This window comes from Mobula birostris, chromosome 22, assembly GCF_030028105.1.
Source record: "Mobula birostris isolate sMobBir1 chromosome 22, sMobBir1.hap1, whole genome shotgun sequence".
Taxonomy (NCBI): Eukaryota; Metazoa; Chordata; class Chondrichthyes; order Myliobatiformes; family Myliobatidae; genus Mobula; species Mobula birostris.
Window position 1 is genome coordinate 25174812 of NC_092391.1, and position 17116 is coordinate 25191927.

At 35.8% G+C, this 17116-nt stretch overlaps 1 protein-coding gene across 1 annotated transcript in view; it reads left to right on the forward strand.

Annotated features, from left to right (window-relative positions):
- LOC140186418 (serine/threonine-protein kinase N2-like) overlaps positions 1-13937 on the forward strand; it is a 32766-nt gene extending 18829 nt beyond the window's left edge. Inside the window, exons 11-19 of the mRNA XM_072240687.1 lie at positions 970-1036; positions 2814-2905; positions 4632-4808; positions 5925-5987; positions 7563-7639; positions 10910-11052; positions 11611-11718; positions 11858-11938; positions 13680-13937. Coding sequence (XP_072096788.1) covers positions 970-1036; positions 2814-2905; positions 4632-4808; positions 5925-5987; positions 7563-7639; positions 10910-11052; positions 11611-11718; positions 11858-11938; positions 13680-13892 — 1021 coding nt within the window. The 3' untranslated portion in view covers positions 13893-13937. The remainder of the gene's footprint in view (positions 1-969; positions 1037-2813; positions 2906-4631; positions 4809-5924; positions 5988-7562; positions 7640-10909; positions 11053-11610; positions 11719-11857; positions 11939-13679) is intronic.
- Positions 13938-17116: the final 3179 nt, after the last annotated feature.

Here is a 17116-nt window from a genome sequence, read left to right on the forward strand (position 1 = left end):
ATCTCAAGGAGCACTTGAAAGAATGAATGAACGAGCAGAGATTTATGGCAAGAATTCTCATTTTTAGTACCTTGGCAATTGAAAGCATTAAGATGACAATGGTGGAATGATTTGAAGTTTGGGATATTTGAGATTGGAACTGGCAAAATACTGTCCTCTGAGAATTATGGTGTTGAAGAAAATTAGCAATAGAGAGGGACAATAACAAAGAGATTTTGTTTAGGAATTTTAAAATTGAAGTGTTGTTTCACTGAGATAATCAGATAAGCAAGCAAATAAACCACCTGTACTTTTGCTCAATACATTCACTTACCCAAAAGACAGTTACTTAACTCCACAGTATTCTTCTGTTTACCACATGTAAGAAAATTAATGCAAATGTTGTTTATCACTTTTGTAGGATGAAGTTAAAAATGATACAAACATGGCAACTCAACAGATTAACCAATTTCTAGATGTATCCAATCAAGTTTGCATTGCACCAAGGTAATGGCTGAACCTTAGCCATATGTACAAAACATTGACAAGGCTGACGGCTTAATTGGGTTGAACTCCACTTCAGCTGAGTCAGTAGAATTCCAGTGCCTTTGACTGAATTATTTTTGAATTGGCCTATAAATTTGTTTTTTCACCAGATGTTAGATTGCTCTTTCATATTTGTATTACATCCATGACTATAGCCCTCTTTTTGTTTTGCGTACTTTGATTTTCTCCTGCATCTCTTTCCTCCCCCATCAAATTTTATTTTGCTCTGTGATTGAATGGTTGTCTCCAATATTTCACTCACTACCTTAAGTGATAATATTTCATGTATGAGCGTGGATAATAAGTTCTTCCAGGCTTCTTCAATTAATTGAAGGAAAGAAACATGGTCAAATCCACAACAGTGTTAAGTTTATCAAGACTAATTAGTCTGTTCTTGGCTAATTGTGGTAGTTCTTAAAATATTCTCACTTTTTTTTTTCACAGACTGCAGACCTTACATTTTGAAGATTTCTGCTGTTTGGCCTTGCTTGGACAGGGTCATTTTGGAAAGGTATGGGTGTATTTATAATCTTCCTGTCACCTTTTTAGTACCTTGCTGTTTAGCGCCTTCTCTTAACATTCTACAATTTAGATTAGATTTAATAATTCAATAGATTAACTACTTCCTAGGTATATCAAATTGAATTTTTGTTAAGCTGGTGAAAGGTGATCTTAGCATTATTGTCAGTTGTTTAACTTGAAAATGGAGGGACAAGAGGCTGCAGGTGCTGGAGTCTGGAGCAAACAATGCCTCTGCCTTCACCACCTGAGTTATTTTAGTAGTTTATCTTGTAAGTCCCTGGATATGTTAACAGGTATATGGTTTTGATATAGCAAAAGACTTTTTCCCTGTTCATAAATTATCTGTGAAATTTTACTTGTGTATCTGATTACAACCATAAATTTGATGGGGCATGATGATTTTTTCCCTATAATATATTAACATTTGCATGTTGTATATCTGACATAGTATTAGGAACATTCAGAAATGCAGTGTTGACTGTTGTAAGTTACCATTTGGTATGGAGCATTAATTTCATCTCTAGAGAAATTTTAATATTAAATGAGATGAGGCTTGATTTTTGAATAGAGCCACTTTGATTAGTACTGTGAACATGTTCAGCAGTGGTAACAGCACGAATCCCTTGTTTCAAATTGTACAAATTTATCTTTCTGATTAGCTAGGAAAAGACACGTGTAAGATCCCATTTCAGTGTTTCTTCAGCACAGTTTTCCCCTTTTTCTCCAAAATTCAGGGGCAGAATCATTTTCCTCTTCTTCCTTTTCCCATTCATGCCTGTCAATCATTATTTTAAATTGCTGGAAGCACTTCTGCAAGATTTTTGTTTTTTTTTGTATGTTCGACTTTAAAAATATCTATCAATTTCTATTAGTCCCAATTCACTTCACATTCTGATATTAACTGCTGACGTGAGGTGTCTTTCTGAAAGTCGGAGAAACTATCTGCTCATTGTTTAGATGCTAGGAGAAATTGTGTCTACTAGGCAGATCTTGACTAGGATCTCTTTCTTCATAACCCATCCACAACAATCTTGTGTGAATGCATGTTATTTTTCCCTTTACTGCTGTGCTGCTGTAAGACATGGGAACAATTTCAACATTCAGTTTCCTTTGGTATTGAATTGGAAGATTTATTGTTTCTTATAACAAACCAAGCAATAAAATTTAACCATAAACTTGCTCTGTATATCTAATAGTTATTCACCGTCTATTAATTTATAGTCTCAGTGACTTTTTTTTTGAAGCTTTTTGTCTTCTGAAATCAAACAAGGCATTTGGTTTTGCAATGTTTATCGTGTTAGCTAAATGAATAACAATTTGTTTGACTCTAGGGTTTGCTGCACATATTTAGAATATGAAGGTTATGTTATTGGGAAAATTTACTATATTTGGAGGTGTAATGGTTTGAGGTGCTGAATCAAAAGCATTTAAAAACCCTTTCTTTATAATGAATTTGGGTTTAGCATAGTAAACACTGGAGCCAAGTTTGTCAAGAGTTGAAAATAGTAAGTCATATTTAGTGCGTAGAGACAGAGTGAATAGTTATTAGCAGCATTAAAATTTGTTGTATCCTTGAATTGGAAGTGGAAAATTGTTCACACAACATGTCCCTCAGTAAAACTGGATGTATTCATTTCCCACGAAGGACAGAAATATATTTGACACCTATGGGATCCTTTGGCACAACTGAGGGTATGGGGATTTCATTCAAAAACTTGTAGCTAAATGATGGTATTTCTGTCCTAATATTTTTTTCTGTTTTCTAGGTGCTTCTTGCAGAATATAAGTTTACAAAGAGACTGTTTGCTATAAAAGCCTTGAAGAAATGTAATATAGTGCTTCGAGATGAAGTGGACAGGTAGACGTTTGTCACTTGTACAACAAATTGTATCCCTGCATGTGAACAAGTGCAATTGCGGACTTGTATGTTAGAGCCAGATGTTCAAGAGTTTGTGCTGATAATATCTGCCTTTGCCACTCAGTCAGGAAGAAAATTTCATATCTTTGTCACCCTTTGTTTAACCTCCCCCACCTTTAATCTTAATAATTACCTTAAACCCATGCCCTCCACTCCCCAGTGATATCACTGTGGGGCAGAATGGAAATGAGAAAAGTTGGTGGTAGAGGAAGATGTTGAGACAAGAAAAGAAGAGCTCAACTCTGACACAGTGTTGGGGAATATTCAGCAGGTCAGGCAGCATCCACGGAGAAATGGATAACATTTTGGGTTGATAAGCTGTCATCAGGATTTGACCTTTTAATTCTGAAACTTTAACTCTACTTCTCTTCACAGATGCTGCCTGACCAGCTAAGTGTTCACAGCATTTGCTATTTATTTCAAATTTTCTGTATTTCCTTTGGCTTTTTGACTAAGATTGGCTAGAGAAGAGAGTTACCTGGGGAGTAGAGTCTTGAAAGAAGAGAGTTTTTTTGAAACTAATGTGGTGAGCAACTCCAAAGTCTGTGGATGGGTCAAGTAGACTAAAATGATTCAAAAGTTCAAAGTAAACTTATTATTAAAGTACATGTATATAACCATATACAGCCTTGAGATTTATTTTCTTGCTAGCATACTCAATAAATCCATAATATTTTCAATGAAAGACATCACCTACTTGGGTGATCAACTAACGTGCAAGAGACAACGAACTGTGCAAATACGTAAAGAAAGAATAATAAATGAACAGGCAATAAATATCAAGAACATGAGATGAAGAGTCCTTGAAAGTGTGCCTATAGGTTGTGGGAACATTTCAATGATGGGGCAAGTGAAGTTATCCTCTTTGGTTGAAGAATCTGATGGTTGAGGGGTAATAACTGTTCCTGAAGCTGGTGGTGTGGGTCCTGAGGCTCTTGTACCACCTTCCTGATAGCAGCAGTGAGAAGATAGTATGACCTGGGTAGTGGGGGACCCTGAGGATGAATGCTGCTTACCTGCGACAACGCTTCCTGTAGGTGTGCTCAATGGTGGGGAGGGGATATTTCTGTGATGGACTGAGCCGTATTCACTACTTTTTGAAGAAGTTTCTGTTCAAGGGCATTCCAGGCTGTAATGCAGCCAGTCAGTAGGTTCTCCACTACACATCTATAGAAGTTTGTCAAAGTTTTAGATATCATGCCAAATCTTCACAAACTCCTAAGGAGGTAGAGGCAATGTCGTGGTTTCTTTGTGATAGTACTTACGTGCTGGGCCCAGGACAGGTCCTCTGAAATATTAACACTGAGGAATTTGAAGTTGCTGACCCTCTCCACCTCTGATCCTCCAGTGAGGACTGGCTCATGGACCTCTGGTTTCCTCCTCCTAAAGTCAATTACAATTTTGCAGAATAATATGCCATTGTTCTGTCAACTTTACTAACTGCTCAATACTTTCTTGTCCAGTTATTTGATTTTTGACACTTGACTGCAGGAATTTTACTAGTGCTTGTGGAAGGTTCCATTACTTCTGTGTGAACTATAAATTGAATCTCTGCCTGTTATTTACAGTTAATCATATTTTGAGACAGGTTAAAAATGCCATTTGTTGTAAATGAAGATGGCTAAAGAAAGCTCTTCACTCATTTATTCAATCTATTGATTTTTAGTCTGATGTGTGAGAAAAGGATCCTTGAGACCGCAAGCTCTTTTCGGCATCCTTTTCTAGTGAACCTCTTTGCATGCTTTCAAACACCAAGTCAAGTTTGCTTTGTGATGGAGTACGCACCTGGAGGAGACCTCATGAAACACATTCGTTCCAATGTCTTCTCAGAACCCCGGGCTCGGTAAGTGGTCCTTGAGAATTTTGTACCTTATCCCATTTATTGCATTGTGATGTGGATGGTAGGTGATCCACAGGTTCAAACGGTAAAGAGTATAATATAGTTGTGGTTCTGTAATGAAACTGATAATCCATTTTGAATTCCAATTAGTAACTTTTACAATGTTCTTGTTTTGGAGTATTCTGCCTTTTTAAAGTTGCTGATAAGTCTAAACCCAAATCAGTACTTCAGAGGTATGGGCAGTAAGTTCTGGCTTTCATAGCAAAACCCACATTCTGGTTGGATAATTTAAAATTCACCTCAAAAGGAGCATTAAGAATTACTCGGTATGAAAGGAAACAATGCTAAGCCAATCTGCCCGTCAAAAGCTCACTCAGCAATGTTAATGAAATCTCATTCACAACCCACGTTTTCAGTGTCAGAGGAAGTTGCTTCCTTTCCTTACAACATGCTTCAGATGCTGGCTGGCTGTGATCTGCTACTTGCAAACTTTCTGTCATGTGGTGGTATCTTTGGTCAATGAATTGCACCATAACTATGCTTATTACTGATATTAATATCTAGATCTAAAGGAGGACAGTTTTTGTCATAATTTCAGAAAATACTTCATCCATCTTAACACTTACCATTGCATTTCTTCTAATGTAGGCTTGAATCTGTACTACAATCATTGATTAATTTGCCTTTAATTCAGCTCAATCAGCAATCTTTTAAAGTGTGAATCACTATAGCCAGTTTTCCGTTGTGAACCCCAATTTGTTAGAACATGTATTAGTTAACATACGGTGAGTTAAATTTGTCATAAGTAGTCAAAAGCAGTATATTGAAGTGTTTTTAAAAACAAACAAGATTAAATGGCTTTGAGAAAAATGATAATATGGAATTACTTTAATGGTGGTTGGTTTGGACTTGCTGGGTCATAGGGCATGTTCCCGTGTTGTAGGGGTCCACCTTTGTCTATGAAAAGAAAAAAATCTGCTCTTATGTTAGAATCAAACAACTGAATAACTGACTTTTTTTGTAGTTAACTACCTACCACACTCATTTTCCTATGTTTCTGTATTATTGTGATCAAGTTTACTTTTCACTTGGTTGTTTGCATCCTTTGTGTTTCCTCAGATTTTATGCAGCCTGTGTTATTCTTGGCTTGCAGTTTCTACATGAGAAAAGTATAGTTTACAGGTAACTTTGGCTTAAGTACTCAAGTATGCTTGTTAAAAACCATGTACATTTGAAAGATCTGTACCTATTGGTATTCTTAAACTATTTCCTTAAAATATTGGATATTTACTCTGAAAGTTCACAATGCGGTCTTGGTTGCCATGCCAACTTGATTTGTGTCATTTACTGATTCCTGATAAATTCCATTCCATCTCCTAGATGGAGGAATCTCTGCCCCGTACAGGAACTCTGTCAGCCCAGAACCTATCTTGCATGCACCATGCAGGTTAGGATTCTCGGAGCAGTACTATTCAGAACTCCCATCCCCAATCCTTAAAGCTTTTGCAACTCAGTAATGCCACAGCTAATACGATGCTATAAGATTATAACAGAAAACTGGAAAAGAATTATGATATAGGATTATATGATAGGAAATGCTATAAAGTACCATGTAGTCAATGGTCATGTACAGCCTTTAACTCCTAGTTGTTACATTAACTCCCATGTATTTGGTCCTATTCCAATTCCAAACACAGCTCACCCTGGTAATCAAAAAGTAATTGGCCCTGACACCACAGACTTTTGTTTTCTTCATTTATTTTATTTTTATATAATTATAAATGATTGATGTAAACATGTTTCTTTATTCCTTCCACACCCAATTTATTCCTCAAGTTGATGTGAACAAACCCAGTTAGTTTAGTCATTTTTTTTACTGAAGAAATTTTGTGATGGGAAGAGCTACAGGCTTGTCAATTCCTGGACAAGTAGTAATAGTTTTATTTCACAGAACTTTCAGAGGTAGTCAATCAGAATGCAAAATTTTTGTCTTTTTTTAAAAAAAATAGTTTCAATGGGTCCTGTTGTAGATTGCAGAGTGCTGAGTAGGATTTAGTCAGTGTTGGTGAATCACGAATTAAATGCAAATCTTCATGAAGGTTAACTGCCTGCATTTGCCAATACAAGTTGCCCTTTTAAAATTTTTCTAGTTTGAATCTGATCCGCTTTTGCAAGGAAACTGCACAAACAATTTTTAATTATTGTAGGCTTGCTGCTAAAAATATCCTATGAGCAATGTGTGTCAATTTTTATGCAATTCAAAGCTCCACAACTTCAGATAACAACACTAAATTGGATAATTTCAGGTCAAGGAACCACACCTCTTCTGATTAGACAGATTACAACTTTTTGGACTTGACATTTCAGATTTACATTCTTCATCCCAGCCTCCTCCTATTAATTTCAGATAATTATTTGATATTTACACAATTCCTGATTTACTTTTTAATTTTTTTCCCAACCCAATATAAACTACCATCTTTTACATGACCTCTTTGTCATTAAATCTCTTCTGCATACTAGCCTATCATAAACTTTTTCTTTTTGTTGTCCTTTTATCCAACCTACCTTTATCGACTTAAACCTAGTTCTGCAAAGAAAAAAATGGTCACTGCTATATTTCCTGGTTAAGTTTCAAATTTCCTGTTTCTGCTTTTGTTCTAACTATCTGAGTCCTTTCACTTCTAATGTCTTGTACAGTAAACATTTACTGAGTGCAGAACTTTAACTTTTCTTTTGCCCTTTTATCTTTTGCAGGGATCTGAAGTTGGACAATTTATTGATGGATGCTGATGGTTATGTTAAAATTGGTGACTTTGGACTGTGTAAAGAGGGTAAATTTCCCTGTTTTCTTTGAGTTGCTTAATATTTTCCAAGACTCGGGCATGTCCAAAACATATGAATGAGTGAAGCTTCTCCATTATTACATTTATCACAATACAGAGATATATCTAAATAAAAACAAGACAACTTATCCTTGGTCATATGGGCCCTATGGACCACTTTAAATTGAAGGAGAGAGTGGTGGGCACATAATGATGAAGTGTTAACCAATTTAAAAAATTGATTTCAAGTTTCCTCAGAAATTGAAGTCTGTAAATCTTGTTCCCAAAGATTTTTAATTTTATCTAAAGGAACACTTCTTATTCCCAACAGCATATTATAAATATTAGATATAGATCCATTATAAAAAGGTTTCAAATTAAAAATTACATCTAATGGATTCTTATCTAGACTTTTAGGAAATGTACTTATTTGAGACTGTAAGAAATCTCTTATTTGTAGGTATTGAAAAAAAATAAGTTTTGGGTAAACTATTTAGTTGACAGTTGTTCAAATGAAAAGAGACTTCCCTCTATAGACATGTCCTGAAAGCATTTAATACCTAATCTATCCCATTCTTTAAAAGCCCCATCAATCATAGAGGGTTTAAAGAAAATAGTTAGAAAAAATGGGACTTGAAAGAGAAAATCTCAATAAGCCAAAGTATTTTTGGAATTGTATCCAAATTCTCATAGTGTGTTTAACTATCAAATTATCAGTTAACTTACTCAGAGACAAAGGGAGTGAGGATCCAAGAAGAGAAATAATAGAAAATGTATTGACAGAGTTAGCTTCTAAAAAAATCCACATTGGGCAATCCTCACAATTAAAGTAATATAACCAAAATGTAATATTTCCTATATTAACTGCCCAATAATAAAATCTAAAGTTTGGTAAGGCTAATCCTCCATTCTTTTTATCTTTCTGAAGATGAATTTTATTTAATCTAGAACGAGTCTTGGAAAATATTAGAAATAAGTATTTCAAACTTTCTCGATACTTTTCAAAGTAAACTTTAAGCCTAATCCTTTGACTGCTTTATTTGGTATTGTTGGAGGAAAGGATATTATTTTGGAGCCATCTGATTTGCACATTTTGGCTTTTATTTCTCTTAAATGGAAAGATGCGGCCCCTCCTATCCATGCTCAATGGTTACGTGATGTGATGTCATATTTAAATTTAGAGAAGATTCGATGCTCAATCTCTGAATCTAGCCAAGACTTTCAAACATTGTGGGGACCTTTTTTGAATTATTTTCAAAACCTTTGATTTGCTGTTAAAGCACAGATGATGACTAATTTTTTTTTTCCTTTTTTTTTCTTTACTAATCAGCTTCGGTCTTGGTAGTGGGTTAGATTTTTTTAACATTGAAATATAGTAATTTTATTATATAATGAATTAATTTGTATGAATATAGGGTCTTTATATGTGATCTAGTATAATGTATTGATATATATTTTCTTGTACTCTGTATTCTTATGCAAAATAATACAAATATTGGAAAAGGAGTTGCTTAATAGATAGTTCTAATGGAAGGAGCACAGGGTCACAGATACTGACTTGCTTTGCATTTCCTGCAATTTTAGTTTCTATTACTTCTACATGGCTATTTGTATTTCTGGTAGTGTGGTGAGAATAGTGAATAGTATTGAATTTGAGTATTTTTATCTCAGTTACAATTAGTTGACATACCAATATAGCAGCCTGGCCATCAGGTAGTAGGAATAGGGAGGGAGAAGAAATCAATGTATTCACTTCTGGTCAATAGCCTCTGAACTGTGTATATATGTTGATGTCACATAAGAGTGGAAGGTCATTGGACTTGACCAGGATGTTCCATTCTTGAATTCTCAGAGACCATTGTCCAGGCTAAAAATTCACCCAGTGCACACTTTGTTGGGACCTCTTGTACTTAATAAACTGGTCACTGAGTGTAAGTTCATTGTCTTCTGCTGTTGTAGCCCATCCACCTCAAAGTACGAAATGTTGTGCATTCAGAGATGCTCTTCCGCACACCACTGTTGTAAAGTGTGGTTATTTGAGTTACTGTCATCTTCTTAGCTTGAACCAGTCTGGCCATTCTCCTTTCTCATTAACAAGGCATTTTGCCCACAGAACTGCCATTCACTTAATGTTTTTGCATCGTCCTCTATAAACACTAGAGATTGCTGATCTCTTGGGGTTTTCGCCCACAACAGTTTCTGAGATACTCAAATAATCTGTCTGGCACCAATGATCATTTCATGATCAAAGTGTCTTAGAGTGCATCTCTTTCCAATTCTGATGCTTGGCCTGAATGACAACTGAACCTCTTGACCATGTCTGCATGCTTTTATGCATTGAGTTACTGCCACATGATTGGCTGATTAGATATTTGTATTAACGAGCAGGTGTACCTAATAAAGTGGCCACTGAATGTACATAGCTGAATGAGTGAGATATTAGAGAACCATGGAAATGTGCTCTGGTAAGTTTTTTTTTAGGGCAAGTACATAGGAAGTTTACGGAGCTATGCTGGGGAGAAGGATAGTATTGTTCGTTGATCTTAATTGAATCACTAGATGGAGCACTATTACAACAAGAGGATTATTTGGGGCAGAAAGTATGAGCATTTGTCAGTGACTGTGGCTTTTGCAATTTCAACTTCTCAAGGAAGTGCATATTTCTTAAGTTAGCAAAAACTACTTTTTCTTAAATCTATACATGGAAATTTAAAAACAGTAGATAGTGAAAATATGAAACTAAACCAGAAAATGCTGGCTAATTTTACCTTATGTGCAAAGAGAAAGTGCTTTTCAGACCAGATGGACTTCTGCTAATGTTTTTGTTATTAGGCATTGGTATCATTCTTGGCTGACTATTTTAAAAGGTTTGCCTTTACACCTAGGTGCTACTATATTAATTGTATTCAGTCTCTATTCTGTGGCCACATGGAATTTTTAATCCCAGTAACAACTCTATTGGAGTAACTGAATGCATCCATGAGATGAGGAAGATGAAGATTTCAGTTTCTTCAAGGCAGGAGCTCTGGTAGTTGGGTTGTTTCCCAATTTACTGGGTCAAGAATTGTGCTGGGAAATTCCAGCAAAAAGTGAATTAAAGCTTCAGTTACACTCTGATACATCAATACCAAATTAAGGTTTCTGTCTCACTTTTATGCTTCTAAAGGAATTAAACTCTTGGGTGTTGAGATTCTCCCGGATAGGACCCTGCTATTTTGTAGTCATTTATCTTCACAACTATATTTTTAATGCTTTTTTATAAAATCTGTTCATTTGCAGGAATGGGTTTTGGTGATCACACAAATACATTTTGTGGAACTCCTGAGTTTCTCGCCCCAGAGGTACTGACTGAAACCTCCTACACACGAGCAGTTGACTGGTGGGGTCTAGGAGTCCTAATTTATGAAATGCTGGTGGGAGAGGTAAGATCTTCACTTCCTTGAACTAGGCACTACATAAGCTTGTTTCTGTGATGATCCTTTCACTGTTGTTGGTTTTGGATAAGATACTGAGCACAATGCTGGATTTCACATAGTGAAGAAATGGCTGAAATTGAGGAATACCATTTGGTGCCTGACTGAATGTAAGACAATAACAGGACAGGGCAAACTGCCTCACATATACTTTACTCAAAGCTGGTAATGGATTATGGTGTGAGGAAAAGTGGAATTAAATAAGTTAATCATGGGTAAAATCAGAATACAATCAAAGGACTGCTTAGTTAAAGTATTCATCTGAGAAGCCAGGTAGATGAACTGCTCCAGCTCTCTAACCACAATAATTTGAAATCATTGACTTTCCTGGATATTATTTTCCTTTTCTATAACACGTTTTATGAATGAAGAAGTGTACAAAAAAACTGAAGCATAACATTTCTAAATTTCATTTGCGCAGAACATCATTGTGCTAACTTATTTACACTTCTAAGCCTCCTATCCCCTGTCCAAATATGACAGTATTTTTTATTTGTTTTCCTACAGTCCCCTTTTCCAGGAGACGATGACGACGAGGTATTTGATAGCATAGTTAATAACGAGGTACGCTATCCACGATTCTTATCGACTGAGGTGGTCTCAATCATAAGGAAGGTCAGTCTAACTGATTTACTTGCATGAGCATGCTGCCTTTCTGAAGAAAGATTACAAAGAAAAGTAAGTAAATAGCAATAATGGTGACAGTATTTTCTTGCCCCCTTTTCTCCACCTTGCCCTGCAACACTATTTCCAGCTACTGAGAAAGAACCCAGAATACCGTTTAGGCACTGGTGAGGAGGATGCAAAGGAAGTGAAAAAAGAAATGTATTTTAAGGTGGGTAATAAACACAGTGATGGGGAATGGTGGAGAGTAAATACATTTGGGAGTGGAAGTAATTGCCAAGTCACAAAATTCCCACTGAGCTGTAAACTCCAGACAGTAAGTCAGTACAGACATTTTTCTTTTAAGCTCATTTTGGTCATAGGTGTAGGAAATATAAGTTCAAAGTCTGTTAATGGCACAAAACTAGGAAAATATGAGGAAGTAGCAGATTTCAGGAGAGCATTAGTAAATGAGTGAAATGGGCTGACAAAAGGTAGATAAAATGTAATCCAGTTGATTTGTAAACAATGCATTATTAGAAGAATATGGAGAAGCAATATAATTCAAATAGTAGAGCTTTTAAAGGGGATGTAAGGACAGAGATCAGTCTTCTGGTTTGTGGGGCTTTATAAGTGCACTTTTAAAAATGGAAGAGGGAAAACATATGGAATAAACATTAAAAGAGACTCATATTCTCCCCTTTCCTACAAAGAAATATCTCTGAGATGTTTTGAATGGCAGACTCCTGTGTTGTGATTCACTGACATCTTAAATAACCTATTGATTCAGTTGAAGCACAGTGTGATTGTGTGCAAGGTGGCTTGACAGTGTAATTACTTCTACCACATTCCGATATGATGGATACCTAGGGCAAATGTCATCAGGGAATTATACAGGGAGGGCACAGTTTGCAATCAAATTTCCTAACTGCTTTTTATCAAGCTCTAGAGTAAGTTTTTCAAGAGCCAAATGAATAAACAAATTAGATAAATGTTTATAAAGCAATATTTATATGGCAGGCAAGTTATCCTAAACCTTAAAAATCACTGAATAGGTACCAACAAATTATATTAGTTTCTGAGCACCTTAGCAAAGATACCGAATGGTTGAATGATGCAGTTTACTAAATTGAGAGCAGGGTTGAGGGATCTATCTTTTGTTCAGGATCTGGAGTTCTCTTTCGAGAAGAAACTACAAGAAGTGTTAAAGAGGTATTTGAAAACCTAATTTTGACAGAGTAACCAGAGGATACGGATTTAAACTAAAGAGCAACAGAAGCAAAAGTGGTATTACATTGTGATCTGGATAGCATTGCTTGTAAAGGTGAATGCAGATTCAGTCATAACATAAAAACAGTAAATAGATAAATACTGGAAGGAGAGTGCTTGAAATGTGGAGGAGAGAGGAGGGAAACTGGACAGTTTAAGCAAAAGGAGCTAATGGAGGAAAGTGAGCTGATTCTGAATTCTACAAGGAAAGCACTGCAGATAGAGAAAGGGAAAATATTAGAAAGCATCTTTTGAGAGAGAGTAACTGTCATTTCTAGGTTGATAACCTTTCTGGTGAACTGGTAAAAGTTAAGAGATAAAAAGAGCAAAGCAAATTTTGTGGTTGGTTGAGGGACTCTGGATGAGGAATGAAGACAATGGTGAGATTAATGGGAAAGCTGAAGAAAGATGAGGTTTGAAAATGGTAACATTACCACAGTGAGGGAGCCACAATGATTAGAAATTGTTTGAATCCCCTCCAAACAGGTCACAAGCTGTAAAATATTTACAGCCTGGGGAAAAGAAATTGTTTATACCCATAGTTAATAGCACAATGTCCACCCAAGAATAGCCATTGGATTATGCTGCTGTAACTGATTGTATCATATGTGTACAATTCATTATCGGTTTTATTTTTGTCTGTATGTATTTGTATATTACAGCACCTACATCCTGACACTCTCATCCATGACTTTGTCTTACAGGAAGTTGATTGGGAGGCCTTATTTGCTCGAAAAGTAAAGCCGCCATTTGTACCAAAAATAAGCGGCCGAAATGATGTCCGGAACTTTGAAGAAGAATTTACAACCCAGACTCCGGGCTTGTCTCCATTTTCAGACTCTGAAAAACTAACTCTACAGGAGCAAGCAATGTTTGAAGGGTTTGATTGCATGACTGACCTGTATCAAGATTACTGATTTTGTGGGCTTCATATTCTGATGTGATACCTCGTAAGAATGCAGAGTGCTATTTATTGGACAAACTGAGAAACTGCTAAGAAGTTTGAAACCTCTGGTAGTTTCTAGACTGATTTCAATATGAATATTTAGTTTCCAAGAACCCTGATCATCTGTTTCTTGTGAATGTAATTTCCTGTCCAAAAACCTGCACATCATGGAAAATGTCTGCACTCTATTAGAATAGTGAAGAATACCATTACAAAGGGAATTAACAGGTCGATTTAATATCAAGATGAATTGTCCACAATTTTGTTTCTTTTATCTGAGCAATAGGTAGTTAGTTGCATAATTCCCACTTCCTACTTCTCACCTGCTCTTTCTCATCACCACCCACTCCTAACACGTACTACCACATACAACCCTGCCATCCTTGCTCCTCTCCGATCACGATGCTCTACATCTTTCGTTCTTTTAATTTTCCCTTGCCATGTAAATGCAGGCAAATTTGAATGTCAATGGGGAGCATTTAGAACTTCTAACAATGAAATGTTACTGTTTGTTTTGGTGGATAGATGGTAATCATGAGCAGCACTTTAATTTGCTCCACTTCACACCCTGAAATATTGTGTTCTCTTGTCTTATTTCACTTGATGATGGCTCTGGATATATTTAAGTAGCCTTTTTAATATAGCTTTTTTTCTGCTTGTATTTTTTTGTTGAGCAGAGAGGATTACTAGGAAACCTGCATCCTAAAACTACAATGATAAGTTAATTATCAAAAATGTGACCATCGCACTCTGACTTGGCTTTATTTCTGTTTTTGGCCTGTTACTACATTTGTAGAATTAGGTCCAGGTTATGATACTTCGGGTTACTTCAGAGTATGTTCATGTGCATGTTGTATTTATTGGGAAGGCAAGGTTTTTTAAACAATTGCACTTTAAATGTGGATTGAAACATTTTTCTCTGTTGCTATTTGAACAAATTAAAAGTGAGTGTAGAGGGTAAGTGCCTAATGACAGGGATGACAATCTTGCACTTCCAGCTTGTATCAATATTTTCAAATCTCTATGCTTCAGAGGTTAGTAACATACCAGGAACACAAAATTGAAATCTGAGCAGATTCATTCTCTTGTCTGCTTTTAAATATTCTCATTGGCAAAGACAAGGGAACAGCTGCATTCCTGACCTCTTAGTCGTGTAGTTAGAGGAATGGAACTATTAAAAGCATATCATTATGAAATCCAGGATAACTGCTTTATTTTGAAGACCTCTATCTATTTTCTTAAATGTATAATGTTGATTTTTTAAAAAATGCATAAACACTATGGAGATTAACTTTATTTATATGGAGCAGATACTGTTCCTATTTATTGATATAACTTATGGCTTGTATTTTGATAAATTCAGAAGAGAGGGAAAAAAGATGATTTGAGTGATAGCATTCAAGTGATTCTTGAATCTATTCCAATTCCTCTTGAAATTGGTGGGCAGGGAACATCTAGCTGACCCTTTGAGCCTGCCCAGATGTCAAAAGTGTTAGAAATTACTCAATTAAAAAAAAATACTCCCACTACTTGACAGCCTCCAGCTTTAGCATGACGCTGTATTTGTAACCATTTTAGATACTAGACGTTCCTAATCTCACTTTTGATCTCATGCCAAAGCTAGGTATCAGTGGCTTCTACTTGTATATGCTCTTCCATTCTCAAGAATCCATCTGGGCTCTTTTTGCCTTATTATCTAAGATTGTTGGCAAGAGATAGTAATCATCAGAATTTACTTGGGCTCAAATTGCCTATTCACAAAAGAATCACTTTTCCTTTCTTACTGTATTACTATCATTGACATCTGCCAGTTACTGAAGGCAGTATTAACTAACTTTGTGAATGAAACAGAAAAATCAAACAACTTTGAAACAAAATAAAGATTTAAACTATTTTAATCAATATATTTTTCCAAGTGCTGATGATTTGAGGCACAGAACAGATTCTAATCCAAAATTAAGCTGAATATTTTAATGAAATTGGTCTGTTCAGAAACCTTTTAAGAAAATTATTAAAGTATCAAGTTGTGGAAAATGTACAGTAACATACTATTATTTAATGGTAAAGACTTATAAATTCCCAGTACAGTCCAGCTGTCTAAATTCAATGTAGATTAAATTCCTGCTCTCTGCCAGATTACTATAACCTGTTTTGCCAGTTATATGCTCCATTTTTCAGTATATCAAACATGCCTCAATCTTGATGGATGCGATTTAATTACAGGCATTGAAATACAATTCCCCTGCTCTTGTAGCAGAATTAAAGTATATTTGGAGATTATATTGTTAAATCAACAGAAGAAATAAAACAGTTATATGGAACACGAGATTAAATCAGTACCAAAATTCTGTGCATTACTTGCATTTCTGTCTGTGGAGGCAATAAGTAATGCTGCTTCTCAGTGGCAATTTGCCCCCAGTTGCATTTCAGTTTCCTCTGTGAACCTTGGTCTTCCATCTGTACAATTTTACAGGAGGCTTGCTTTCTTGTACATAAAATTTGTATTTGCACTAAAATGTTTATATTCATTACTTCTGGCGAAAAGCAGTCACCATCACCCTGGTATCTGATATCAGATGATAAATCTGATCAATTGTGCTTGAAATTTTGCAGTGCATATTGTAGGTCTAAAGACATCACAAGTAGTTTGGGACTCGGCTGTGCAGAAACTTGACACATATAATCTTGTTGCAGAAGTTTATTCTGTTGGGGCAGATGTGACCAATGTTAATGCTGTAGGATTGGGATAAATTGGTTAGGTTGAATAGTGCTCAGAGCTAGAAGGTTTTGGATTGCAATCACAGCCAAGATCATTCAGTTACTTGTACTTTGCACTCCATGGCAGCAGTAACTGCATGATTGGTTTGGTACGTGTGCAGAATTTCTTGGATGACCAGCATTCTCAATAGGAATTAGTGTTTGGACTAGCTACAGATGAGAACACAATCTTCATAAATAAATAATTCCTTTTTCTCCCCCCTTTCCACTTATGATGGTTGAAATTATTTTAAGAAAAACTTTCATTTACATTTCTCTATTCATGACAAGCTATACCGCAAAGAAGTACATTAGAAGTATGGCCACTGTTGCATTGTAAGAAACAAGATGATTGATTCCACAAATGGCCATGCAACAATACTGGGATTATATTTTGTTCATAATTGGTTCAGATGTGATGTGCTGGCTTTCTGATCA